General features: G+C 45.5%; 1 protein-coding gene across 3 annotated transcripts; it reads right to left on the reverse strand.

Moving 5' to 3' along the window:
• Positions 1 to 454: 454 nt before the first annotated feature.
• GPALPP1 (GPALPP motifs containing 1) lies at positions 455 to 12,780 on the reverse strand. Of its 3 annotated transcripts, XR_014174949.1 has the most exons (9): positions 12,632 to 12,780; positions 11,631 to 11,769; positions 10,666 to 10,758; positions 9,622 to 9,703; positions 7,851 to 7,982; positions 7,575 to 7,739; positions 4,062 to 4,160; positions 2,346 to 2,626; positions 455 to 1,798 (listed from the first exon to the last, which is right to left on the reverse strand). XR_014174949.1 is itself a non-coding variant. In XM_081947927.1 (8 exons), exons 1-8 carry the CDS (start codon positions 12,711 to 12,713, stop codon positions 2,408 to 2,410), a joined length of 1,011 nt encoding a protein of 336 aa, XP_081804053.1. In that variant the 5' UTR covers positions 12,714 to 12,780; the 3' UTR covers positions 455 to 2,407. The 3 variants fall into 3 exon arrangements, 2 of the variants coding, with proteins under 2 accessions (XP_081804053.1, XP_081804054.1); XM_081947927.1 differs by having other exon boundaries at positions 455 to 2,626; XM_081947928.1 differs by having other exon boundaries at positions 455 to 2,626; positions 11,631 to 11,763; positions 12,632 to 12,760.
• Positions 12,781 to 12,792: the final 12 nt, after the last annotated feature.

Consider the following 12,792-nt stretch of genomic DNA (forward strand, 5'->3'; position numbering starts at 1 on the left):
CAGGATGTAGAAAGGAAAGGCACAAAACCACACACTGGCCGAGTTTAATCTTGTTTCTCCATCTTGGCTACTTGAAAGATGTGGACTTCAGCTCCCAGAATTCCCTAACTCAGTAGGCTGGCTGTAGAATTCTGGGAGTTAGAAGTCCACACCTCTCAAAGTGGCCACGTTGGAGAAACATTTGTTTACACCAGTGTTTCTCTACCTTGAACAACATGGAGAGAAGTGCACTTCCACTCCCAGAATACCCCCGTCAGCTGGCTGGGGAATTCTGGGAATGGAAGTCCACTCACCTTCATCCACTATACGCTAAAATGCAGGAGGCATCTTCCGTGTCTTTAGTCACCCATTTGGAAAACTTTAGCCAAGCTTCACGTCCACGGGGCTGTAAATCTAAGGTCAAATATGTAAATCTTATTTGAGATGCGATTGAAGGGCAGAAAGACTGCAGACACAAGACTGAAGATATTTATTGCGGTCAAGAATGAAGCCACATATACAGATTTTTTGCCAAAACAGGACAGCTTGTAAAGATCACAACCAACTTAAGTTCTAGGGGTTAAAATCCTTATTCTCTTTGGCCACCTCAAATAACCTCTCTTAGTCAACAGCTGTTTTGGCTACTGTCATCAAAGCAAGTTGGGTCCTCTTTTCCTACATCATTCCTTAACAATCTTTTCACCTAGGACAGGGGTCCCCAAACTTGGCAACTTTAAAACTTGTGGACTTTAACTCTCAGAAGCTGGCTGGAGAATTCTGGAAGCTAAAGTCCACAAGTCTTAAAGTTGCCAAGTTTGCAGACCTCTGACATCCTGGTAAGGATATGGAAAGAATGTCTTCCCATTCCACCTGCTCCCTTCCCCTTTTTAATGCATATATTTGGATTTTTACTTCGTTGAATGCACTGTTTATTATGGACGCTAGTGCTGTTTCTACTGGAAACCGCTTCAAGATACTTTGCAACAGGATACACTTTTAGAAATCTATTAAATAATAAATCTATTCCAGCAGAGATTTCAAAGAAACCTTGAGGGAAACGCTTCGTGATCAAAACCCTTTATTTTTTTTAATGAATTCCACTTCAGTTTATCAATGGCTCCTGTCCATCCACTTGGAAAAAGCAGGAGAGAGAGAGATCAAGGAGGGGGTGGAAAAAAGACAGTTCGGGACAATTTTAATAGAGACGGTTGTTATGCCTTATTCATCACCCTGTCAAATGTACAGGTAAGGTTAATAATCTTTCTTGTAAGTGATAATTATGATTAGATTCTCAAGCTATTTGCAGCAGCCATCTGATTTCTCTCTCTATATATATATATCAACTCCAAATGTCAAGTTATACACCCAGCATTCTGACATTTGAAATCCCAAGGGAATCCGAGCTGAAGAAATGTTGTTGGTTTTTTAAAATCCATTTACGGAGAAGACCTACGGGTTATTTAAAACTTAAAATATTTCAAATGGGCTTATTCCTTTTCAGAAAAATGTTAAAGGAAATCTTCCCAAGAACAGGTGGATTCTTCACAGCTCCCCTTTCGCCATTCTTGGGGAAGGGAACTATACGGTGAGTCTCAGAAGAAGAGCCACAGCGACAATTATTTCTATGTTTGTGCAGGGTAAGTGGGGGGGGGGGGGGGAACCCTTTGAGAGTCAAATTCTACCCGTCCCACTGTTAAAGAGTCCTCCCTCACACCAACTGCTGGACTGGTGCAACCAAAATCCAGTCACCCATGCAACAGAATGTAGAACTGTGACGGCGAACCTATGAGCCATTTCTGAGGACACGTGAGGCATTGACCTGTCAGCTCCAGTGTGCATGTGCATGCTGGCCAGCTGATTTTGGGGCATTTTTCGCCCGGACTTCCGGGTTGCGCGTCGGGCTGTTTTTCGCCCTCTGGGGGCTTCAGAAAAGCCTCCTGAAGGAGAAAAACCGCCCAAAGGGCAACCTGGACATCCGGTCCCAAACTTCAAGTCTGCCGTTGGGCTGTTTTTTGCCCCCCCCCTCCCCCGGGCTCCTAGAAAGCCTCTGGAGCCCCGGGAGGCCGAAAAACAGACCTACCGGCCCACTGGAAGTTGGAAAACGGGCTGTTTCTGACCTCAGGAGGGCTTGGGGGGGAGGGGGGGAGGCCGTTTTCACCCCAGGCTCCAAGAAAGCTGTGCGCGCATGCGTCGAGCAGCAGGGGAGGGGGTTGTCATGCGTGCATGTGCAGGGGGCACAGCACGGGGGGGAGCATTAAATTATGGGGGTGGGCACGCGAGCGCCTGCTTTTGGCACCTAAGACGAAAAAGGTTCACCTTCACTGTAGAAGAACTTCCATTTAAAGGAGTGTTATTTTTCCACATACACATGTCGTATGTACAAAGGAAATGTTTTATTTAGCACGCGTGCCATTTCGGTCGGCATCCGTTATAAAAACGTGTTGCATTTACCATGGGAAAACCTCGTGTTTAAGTCTCTGGACTGTTTTATGAGGGCCTTCTTTCGGGCTTCGTCAATCTGGTGGACCTGAAGGTCCTGGTCTCGGTCGAAGGGCCTTCTCTCCTGAGGCTTATTCTTCTCTCCGTCGGTTTTGCTCTTTAGCTTCTTCCGATGTATGTCCAGCAGGGATTCAGATCTCTCGGAGTCCTGGGATTTGGAATATTGAGAACAATAAACGTTACAAGAATTAGAAAACTAGAAGGAAGAGAATGGAATTAGGACGTAGACAGACAAGGAGCAGCACCTTGGTCTCCACACAGAAGGGGTTTTGCCAGCAGGCCAGAGAGCCCAGGGCACTACGGAGCCCACCAAGGGCCTGGCCCGGTTGTTGTCGTCAGAGCTATCATGATGCTTTGTCAACCGTGAAAGGCAGGGAAGGGCTTTGGACTATACAGGTAGTCCTCACTTAGTGACTTCTTGTTCAGCAACCATTCAAAGTTACATCAGTGTTGAACAAGACGACTTACGGCCGGTCCTTGGACATTGTAGCTGTCGCAGTGTCCCCACCGTCACAGGATCGTGACTGGGGTACTTGGCAACCAGCACACAGGTACAATGGTCACAGCTTCCCACAGTCACAGCCTCCTCACCCCTCGGGATCTTCACTGCCAGCTTCCAACAAGTCTGTGAGGAAACCAGCCACCCCCGGATGTTGTGCTGAATGACTGCACTGGATTCCTTCACCACCACAACCTGAACTGTTATTGTACCCTGAAGATTGCATTTAATTTTGTTGTACAAGGTGCAGCGACAATAAAGTAAACTAAGTGTTCAAAGACCATTGTTTACAAACAGGCAGTCCCCACAATAGAGCCAAAAAGTTCTGTTGCTCAGGGAGACAAGTGGCTTTTGCTCCGGTTTATGACCTTTCTTGCCGCCTTTGTTAAGTGAGTCACTGTACTTGTTGTTAGTAACACAGTTGTTAAGTGAATCTGGCTTCCCTCCCTCCCCCACACTGATTTTGCTTGACAGAAGGGTGCATGTGACCCCGGGACGCTGCAACCGTCATAAATATGAACCAGTTGCTAAGTGCCTGCATGTTGATCATGTGACCATGGGGAGGCTGCAATGGGGGCAAGTGTGAAAAACGGTCACGTTAAAAAGAAAATAGACGGACAGACAGACAGATATAGACAGACAGATGTTAAAAGGATGTTAGATAAATCAAGATAGATGTTAGATAGGATAGATAGGTAAGATAGATAAGATATAGATAAATTGAAAGAAAGAAAGAAAGAAAGAAAGAAAGAAAGAAAGAAAGAAAGAAAGAAAGAAAGAAAGTTAGACAGACTGACAGGCAGTTAGATAATCCAGGATACTGTCAGTTCTCATAAAGTAAAAGCAATGTTTATACTACTAGTGACTTCAGTCTCAATTAATAACTTTGCTACAAGGCAGAGCATGATCATGTTTCCATAGAAACGCATAAAAAGAAAGTATGGTTCCGTCTCGGTATTTTGGAAACCAGCCAGAGATTTCTGAAGAGGCAGGGTTGGAGCAGGAGAGACAGCCCCAAAGAAAACAGCATCGCTGCGGGACCCCCCCACACCCCCCCACACCGCCCAGGTGACGGGACACCTACATTGTAGGAGGAGATCTGCTCAGCCAGCCTTTTGTCCCTCTCGGAGGGGAAGACTTCTGCCTTGTCCTTGGAGACGGGCTTCTTTCCTTCCTGCTGTTCCTGAAGACCAGGGGGGGGGGGGGGGGGGAAGATGAGTCAGCCCAAAGAAATGCACAAACCAGAAGAGAATCTTGGCTCATCGAGGTCTCCTTTATGACATCTTAAGGCACCCAAAGGACAAGATCTAAGGACCGTTTTGACTCTGGTGGTAAAAAAATTGTGAGTGTGCAGCCTAGGGGCGCATCGTTTTATGCCAGGAAAAAGAACATGTTATTTTATGGGATGCTGAGAATTTTATCTATTCATGCTGAGAATGAACCCTGTAGAGCTGTGATGGCAAACCTGTGGCACGTGTACCAGAGGTGGCACGCAGTGGCCTCTCTGTGGGCAAGCGGGCCGTCACTTCAGTTCAGCTCTGCTGCCCATGCGTGCATGCCACTACTTTTAGGGTCTCTGCCGCGCATCTCTGGGGGACGCACACGCATTCCATTTTGGGGATTTGGCTGCAGGGCGCCACACACACACACGTGCACGGAGGGCATGCGTTGAATTTGGGGGGGGGGGTTCACGCATTTGCGCGTGTGCCTTGGGCACTCGGTCTGGAAAAGGTTAGCTGTCACAGCTGTAGAGGGACGTTGTCAGCATAAATAGGGTTGACTCAAAAATTCCAGCTGGGAGGTTTTAACTTTTCTAACCTGCCCAGGATCAACCCTCAGAAGCAAGGTGGGAAGCATGCTTTAAAATTACAATTCTACAATTTATTTTTTTAAAGAATAGAACAGAGCTGGAAGGGACCTTGGAGGTCTTCCAGTCCAGCCCCCTGCTCAAGCAGGAGACCCTCTACCGTTTCAGACAAATGGCTGCCTTGTGTCAGGGTCCTCCTCCTGCCTGCGGCAACTCGACAGCAGGCCAGGAGTCCTTTACGAGTTGACATTTAGTCTCTTCTCAAAAACTTCCAGTGATGGAGGGTCCACAACTTCTAAAGGCAACTTCTGTTCCACAGGTTTAATTGTTCTCATTGTTAGGAAGTTTCTCCTTAATTCCAGGTTGCTTCTCTCTTTGATCAGTTCCCAACCATTAATTTGCCCCGCCTTCTGGTGCTTTGAAGAAGAGGTCGGCCCCTCAAATATTGAAATACTGTTATCGTGTCACCCCTAGTTTTTCTTTTCTCTAGAGCAGGGGTGTCCAAACTTGGGAACTTTAAGACTTGTGGACTTCAACTCCCAGAATTCCCCAGCCAGCCCTTGAAGTTGAAGTCCACAAGTCTTAAAGTTCCCAAGTTTGGACACCCCTGCTCTAGACTGACCAAACCCAAATCCTGCAATCGTTCTTCATATGTCTTAGTCTCCAGGCCTTTGATTGTCTTAGTTGCTCTTCTCTGAACTTTCTCCAAAGTCTCAACATCTTTTTTGCAGTACGGTGACCAAAATGGGTTTCAGCCTTCCAGGTGTGGCCTTACTAAGAGGTTTTGTAAAATTTCTCTCTCATCCTCAAAGGGAATGAGAGCCCTCGCTTGCTGAAGGCTGAATGAAGTTCTTCAACTTGCATTTTTGGGGGGCAATGTTTATTTACAGGGCCTGATCGAGCTGCTCCAACACAATTGGAATCCTTAGCAAGGTTTCTACTGGCATCTCAAAACAAGTCTAATTTGTAAACCAATTCAGCTTTGGACCTTTCAATCTGAAGAGTCATGTTGACAGGGTCCAGTTTTTTTTCATCGGTCAGCAGGGGAAAAACAGCCATCAGATCAATGCAGGCGCTTCGAATCCAATCTAACGCTTCAATTTGATGGGAGAAACTGGACTGAATTGGCACCTGATCCCCAAAGTGAAGCTCTGGGCATTCCTATTTACCCTAAATCGGCTTCCTTCTGGAGTTCAAATAGAGGCAGTCCTCGACTTACGACCACAACTGAGCCCATGTTGTTTTGCAAAGCAGCGAGACAGTTGTGAAGTGTGTTCTGAGCCATTTTATGAACTTCCTTGGCACCGTTGTTAAGAGAATCATCACAGTGATTAAGTGAATCTCGCTTGTCAGAAGGTTGCCGAAGGGGATCGTGTGACCCTGGAATGCTGCAACCGTCATAAATGTGAGTCAGTTGCCGTTGAATGTCAGTTGAAGGTTCATGGGGTGACAGTTGTGAAGTGAGTTTTGCATCATTTCACAACCTTTCTTGCCACAGTTGTGAAGCGAATCACTGCAGTTGCAAAGTTTGTAACACGGTTGTTTAAGTAAATCCGGCTTCCCCATTGATTCGTCAGAAGGTCGCGAAAGGGGATCATGTGAGCCTGGGACACGGCAACTGTCATAAATGCGAGTCAGTTGCCAAGCACCTGAATTTTGATCACATGACCTCGGGGATGCTGAAACGGTTGTGAGTATGAAAAATGGTCTTAAGTCACTTTTTTCAGTGAAGGCGTAACTTTGATCGCTCAGTAAGTGAACTGTTGTAAGTAGAGGACTAGCTGAAGAGAAGGACCAGGGAAGACATAATAGCAGTCTTCCAATATTTAAAGGGCTGCCCCAGAGAGGAGGGGGTCAAGTTATTTTCCAAGGCACCTGAAAGCCAGACAAGGAACAATGGATGGAAACTGACCGAGGAGAGATTCAAGCTAGAAATAAGGAGGAATTTCCTGACAGGGAGAACAATCAACCCATGGAACAGAAGTTGCCTTCAGAAGTTGTGGGAGCTTCATCACTGGAGGCTTCCAAGAAGAGACTGGACTGCCATCTGTCAGAAATGGTGTAGGGTCTCTTGCAAAGGGGTTGGACTAGATGATCTACAAGGTCCCTTCCAACTCTGTTAATCTGTAAAACCTGTATTTGCCCTGCAATTCTCCAGGACTTAATAAGGCCTTTTCCATTTTTCCCCCTAGCCCTGTCAAATTTCTGTTTTCCTGAACTGAGTTAAATTAATTTTTCTTTAAAGTTGGTCCTTGACTTACAACCATCTGTTTAGTGACTGTTCAAAAAAGTGACATATGACTGTTTTTCACATTGACAACCATTGCTGCATCACGTAATCAAAATTCGAGCACTTGGCAACTGGCATGTACTTATGACGGTTGCAGAGTCCTGTGGTCACGTGATCCCCTTTTGCGACTTTCTGACGAACGTCAACGGGGAAGCCAGATTCACTTCATGGCCATGTTACTAACTGAACAACTGCAGTGATTCTCACTTAACAAGATCTGTGCTTCCCCCCCCCGCCCTTAATCATCAGAAAGTTTTTGAAAGTTTTTTGAAGAGTGATTTGATGACAGACATGTACTTGCCTGACATTGCTAGGATCAGCATTGGCACATTGTGATTATGGGACTTCTTGTGAAAAGTTAAAATCCATGCTGGCAGCGTACATTTTAAACTTTCCAATTTTTTTTTTCACTTGTTGCTGGATAAGTATCAGATCTGCCAACCCACAAATATGAATGAAGAATATTTTCACTGACAAACCACATGGGAAAACAGACTTACCTTAGCTTTCTTTTCTCTATCGGCTGGAGTATCCGTCCAAACTGATCTGTCTCCAGAATTATCATTGGCTCTTCTTTTGAATGTCCGTGGTCCAAAACCGAAGTTTTTGAGTTCCGGGGGAAGATCGATCATCCAAGATTCTCTTTTAGCTTGTTTGGAATCATCCTTTGATAGGAAACAAAATTGAGACGTATCTGTGAAGAACTGATCAGCGAATGCCTTCATAACGCTGTTGGTGTTTAAGAAAAAGCAACACAAAGGATGTCAACGACTCACATCAGCGTCTCCCAGAAGTTTCTCCTTCATTCTTCGAGCCCGATCTTCAATCTCAGCACCTGGGTTGCATTCCACCGATCCCCTGGCTGGCATGGGACCAAATGTATTTTCCTCTTCCTCGTTATCGCTTGCCTTTAGCACAACACAGAATAAAGACAAAATCCTGCCAGTTCAGCAAAATTAGCATTTTAAATAATACCAAATGTTTATTGCAGACCTTCGGCCTCCAAAGCTTCACGTGCATCACAATCTGCGACACATCATTTCTTAGCTGTTAGGAATATAACACTTCTACCTGTAGTTTTCTGATCTCCGTTTGTAAAAAACAGAGGGTCTTTTCAAATGGAAATATCAACTCTTGTTGTGAGATACATAAGGTGCGAACACACATTCTGGTCAGAGAGCACTTCTCTAAGGACGGGTTCCAGCAGGAGTCCAAAAGCTTGGGAAAACTAAACCTCTGGTCCTGGTGACCGGCCCAGATTGGAAACTGCAATATTATTGCCAGCGTTCCAAATATCATCCAGAATTAAATCAGAGTTCAAAACATAACTTTCATCAAAGTTCCAATTTAATAAGACAGACATGTTGGTACAAACTGTGGAAACCCAAATCTGAAAGCTTCCTGGGTTTCCACCCAGTTGAAAGTTCAAAACCTTGCCCCCCCCCCCCCCCCACACCCACAAGTCCATCACATGGTCCAATCTTCCTCTGCCATGCTGGCATTTCCACCCATCTAGTTCCGGTCAGGTGCACAGGTGCGGAGACAAAGGATGACCTTGGGCTTCTAGAAAGAAATGTTTTATTATGACAACACATTCTGCTCCTTACTATTCCCCTCCCTATTCCCCACTAATAAAACAGCATAGAAAAAATAATAGAAAGTGTGGCAGGCCAAAATCCTAAAAGGAATATGACTGCAGGCCTGACAATTATCCTGGGACACGCAGATTTGTCTTGATTCGTAAGGAACAAATGTTTCTCATATCCTTGCTTGAAATGATTGTTTCCCCAGCTATTGCCAAAGTCTAAACTCAAGAGCCACGTATGACAACAGCATTAATCTATCACAACAACTGCTTGTGATTATATTTCTGGAATTGAGTTTCAGAGTTTTCTGTGTTCAATTTAAATTGAATTTCAGAAAGTTGTAGAGTCGGACACTTGCTGAGGTTCCTTGTCTCCATGAGAGCTGAAGGGGTGGGAAGGCAGCCAATCACAGACTCCGGTTAAGAAAACAGATCAAGTGGTTGATTGTTGGTTGTAGACACATCCTTCCCATATATACCGTTTCCCCAAAAATAAGACCTCCCCAGATAATAAGCCCAATTGGGCTTTTGAGCGCATATGCTAAAATAAGCCCTCCCCCGAAAATAAGCCCTCCCTGAAAATATTGCAACACAGCAGCAGCCATGAGGTGACCACGCTCGCCCCCTCCTGCACCTCAAAAATAATAAGAACTCCCCGGAAATAAGGCCAAGCGTTTATTTCAGGGGTCGAAAGAAAATAAAACCCTGTCTTATTTTCGGGAAAACACGGGTAGGTATCTCCTGCATATTTTAATGTCCATGAAATATAAGAGTAAACTGAGAATACACATCTGACAAACAACGAGTTACATCTAAATCCATTGGTTGATTAATCACCCAGAGTTCTTTCAAAGCTAGCAAATTTATCACGGAAAGGAACTTGGGTTGAAATACTTTGCTCCACACACATCCCGCAAACAAAGGTTGAATTCTTTTGTGTTTTGTTGCATTATTTCTCATACCTGGCTTTTGTTACCTTGTTTTTCTTCAGCATCTCCTGACGGTTTCTTAAAGCCTGGTGGCAAAGCAGGACCTATAATAGGTCTCAAGAATAGAATTAGATTTTAATAACATTCCCCTATGCAGCATATAAAGAATGGGCGATTAAGAAATTGCTCCCAAGCTACATTTGCAAGCAGGTGAGTTCATATCCCACTGACACACATCTGCCCCTACATTCTTCCTGGGATATGGGAGCTCCTCGATTTACAACCGTTCATTTAGTGGCCACTCAAAGTTGTAACGGCACTGAAAAAAATGACTTATGACTATTTTTCACTTTTCACCATTGCAGCATCTCCATGGTCAAGTGATTTACATTTGGATGCTTGACAACTGACTTATATTTATGACGCTTGCAGTGTTCTGGGGTCATGTGACCCCTTCTGAGAAGCAAAGTCGAGGGGGTTGTTCAGTGAACAACCGTGTTCCTAACTCAGGGGTCAGCGACCCACAGCTCTGGAGCCACATGTGGCTCTTTCATCCCTCTGCTGCGGCTCCCTGTCGCTAGTCGGCTCCACAATTGATAGAGCTTTCGGTTAGGACAGGTAGAGGAAAAAGGATGTCGTGCTAGGAGGAGACTCTATGGTGGGGGGGGAACCAGACCTCCAGTCAGCAGAGGAAAAAGGATGCCGTGCTAGGAAGAGACTCTATGGTGGGGGGGGGGGAACCGGACTTCCGGTCAGCTCCAGAATTGAATGGGGGGCTTCCGTTTAGGACCTTGGTGGCTCTTTGAGTGTTTAAGGTTGCCGACCCCTGTCCTAACTTAACAACTGCAGTGATTCACTTAACAAATGTGGCAAGAAAAATCGTAACATGGGGTAAAAATTTACTTGACAAATTTCTCATGTAAACAACATAGAGTTTGGGCTCCATTGTGGTCGTAAGTCGTGGACTTCGTCGACTAATGTTAAAGAGGAATTTAGCTTGCTTGCAGGAGTCATGGGTTCCTTGCCTGCTCCTTCAGTTAGCAGTTGGTGTGGTTCTAACATCCTTGTGTGAATTACCTTTCCGGTGATTGCTCTTGCTTTTTAAATCCAGGAGGAAGAGCAGGTCCAAAAAACCCATCATCATCCTCTTCCTGAGATCTTCTCTGTTTCCTTTATAGAGATAAGGAAGACAGAAATAAAGATGTTTTGAAATACGAAGAGTGGTTTTGCTTACATCTCAAACACAGTGCAACAATTGGAGGTTTTTATGTGGGGAATCTTCCAGGAAACTGCCTTCAGGCTGCTCCAACAGACAATAAATAGCTGATGAACTGAAGGATGAACTGAAGGGAAAGTTGAGGAAACTTAACATTCTTTGCTGGAAGAAAAAGGTCACCTAATTTTCCTGTTTCTACTTAAGAAAGAGCCAGACTAATGAAGATGTTGCTGCATATGTGTGCAGAGAAGAGCAACAAAGATGATGAGGGTACCGAAGGCTAAAACATATGAAGAACGTTTGCAGGAACTGGGTATGTCTAGTTTAATGAAAAGAAGGACTAGGGGAGACATGATAGCAGACTTCCAATATCTTAGGAGCTGCTCCTAAGAAGAGGGAGTCAAGCTATTCTCCAAAGCAACTGAACTAGAAATAGCGGATGGAAATGCATCAAGGAGAAAAACAATCTGGAATTAAGGAGAAATTCCCTGACAGTTAGAACAATTTGCTTCCTGGAAGACAGGTTGCCTCCAGAAGTTGTGAATGCTGCAACACTGGACGTTTTTAAGAAGAGATTGGACAACCATTTGGTCCTACCATGGGGTAGGACTAGAAGACCTCCAAGGTCCCTTCCAACTCAGTTATTTTGTTCTGTTATGTCTGTGGGCGATGATGCCATCAGTATGTGATATTTATATGTTATTGTGCCCCCCTACAAGACATACTATCAGGAGCTATAGTCAGAACGCAAAGTTTAACTATCACTGACATACTGACATCAACTGCCCCTTAAAACAGCTCCACACTTTCAAACCAATGCACTGACCTGGGAACTGGACTAGAACCTTCATCCTCTTCGGAATCAGAATCTGTCTCTCTGGACGTCTGAGCAGAGACACCTTTCTCCTTATAATCAGAGTTTTCAGAGTTTTCCTTGAAGCCAGGAGGCAATGCTGGGCCTGCAACTAAATTTTATTCTATATTATATAGATGTTACATATTTCAGGTGAATATTGCTTTATTTGTTTTTGGATTATCCAACTATATTTTTTAAGGAGATAAGAATAAAAATAGGCATATTCTTTTGTGTGATCACTGATTTATATTCTTTTATCTCAGGCTAACTGATCTATTATAGTACAATGACTTTGGGTCAGTCACTAGAAGACTGGGAGTTCTAGTCCTGCCTTACTCATGAAAGCCGGCTGGGTCAGTTTGGGCCAATCACCAGGAGACTGGTGGTTCTAGTCCCATTTTATCATGAAAGTCGTGTGCATGCGAGGGAGACTTTCAACCAATCATCAGGAGACTGGTGGTTCTAGCTCCGTCTTACCCATGAAAGTTGGGGATGGGGGCAAGGTGTGACTATGGACCAATCACCAGGAGACTGGGAGTTCTAGTCCTGTTTTAACATGAAAGGTGTGTGTGTGTGTGTGTGTGTGTGTGTGTGTGTCCTTCGACCAGTCACCAGGAGACTGGGAGTTCTAGTCCCACCTTACCCATGAAACCCAGCTGCTCTCTCGTCTCCTCTCCACTCGGCCTACCTCACAAGGTTGTTGTGGGGCAAAGAAGCGAAGAAGCGTTAGGTACGTTTGCCTTGAATAATAAGGCAATCTAAAAAGCGGATGCATCCAATAAACGGGCAAAGGAAGCCACGAGGGCGCCTACTTCCATCGCCCCCTCCAGCCCCAGCCCTCCTCCTCCTCCTCCTGCCTCCCTCCCAAATTGGCTCAGCCAGAGGCTGGAAAGAGCCCCGAGCGGGGTCTTCCACCCCCCGGAGCCGCCCCGTCTCGTTCCCGCGAGCAATGGCCTCCTCCTTCCTCTCACCCGGCCCGGAGTCCACCGAAGCGGCGTCGGAGTCGGCCAACTGCGGAGGCAGCGCCGGCCCGATCACATCTCGGGACGCCATGATGCCCAGAGGAACCCCCTAAGGCGCCTGCGCGGCCCGCTCTTTCCGGCGCGTCGGAAAGACGACTTCCGGCGCTTCC

The sequence above is a fragment of the Natrix helvetica genome, assembly GCF_964273705.1.
Source record: "Natrix helvetica genome assembly, chromosome: 3".
NCBI classification, from domain to species: Eukaryota; Metazoa; Chordata; class Lepidosauria; order Squamata; family Natricidae; genus Natrix; species Natrix helvetica.

What these genes read in the sequence shown, in the direction of transcription:
- GPALPP1 (XM_081947927.1), bottom strand. Translation starts at nt 12,713, where the DNA reads ATGGCGTCCCGAGATGTGATCGGGCCGGCGCTGCCTCCGCAGTTGGCC. An exon ending in GGTTCTAGTCCAGTTCCCAG is followed by an intron (nt 10,759 to 11,630) that starts GTCAGTGCATTG and finishes ATCTCTATAAAG; the next exon opens with GAAACAGAGAAGATCTCAGG. An exon ending in AACTTCTGGGAGACGCTGAT is followed by an intron (nt 7,740 to 7,850) that starts GTGAGTCGTTGA and finishes TTCCTATCAAAG; the next exon opens with GATGATTCCAAACAAGCTAA.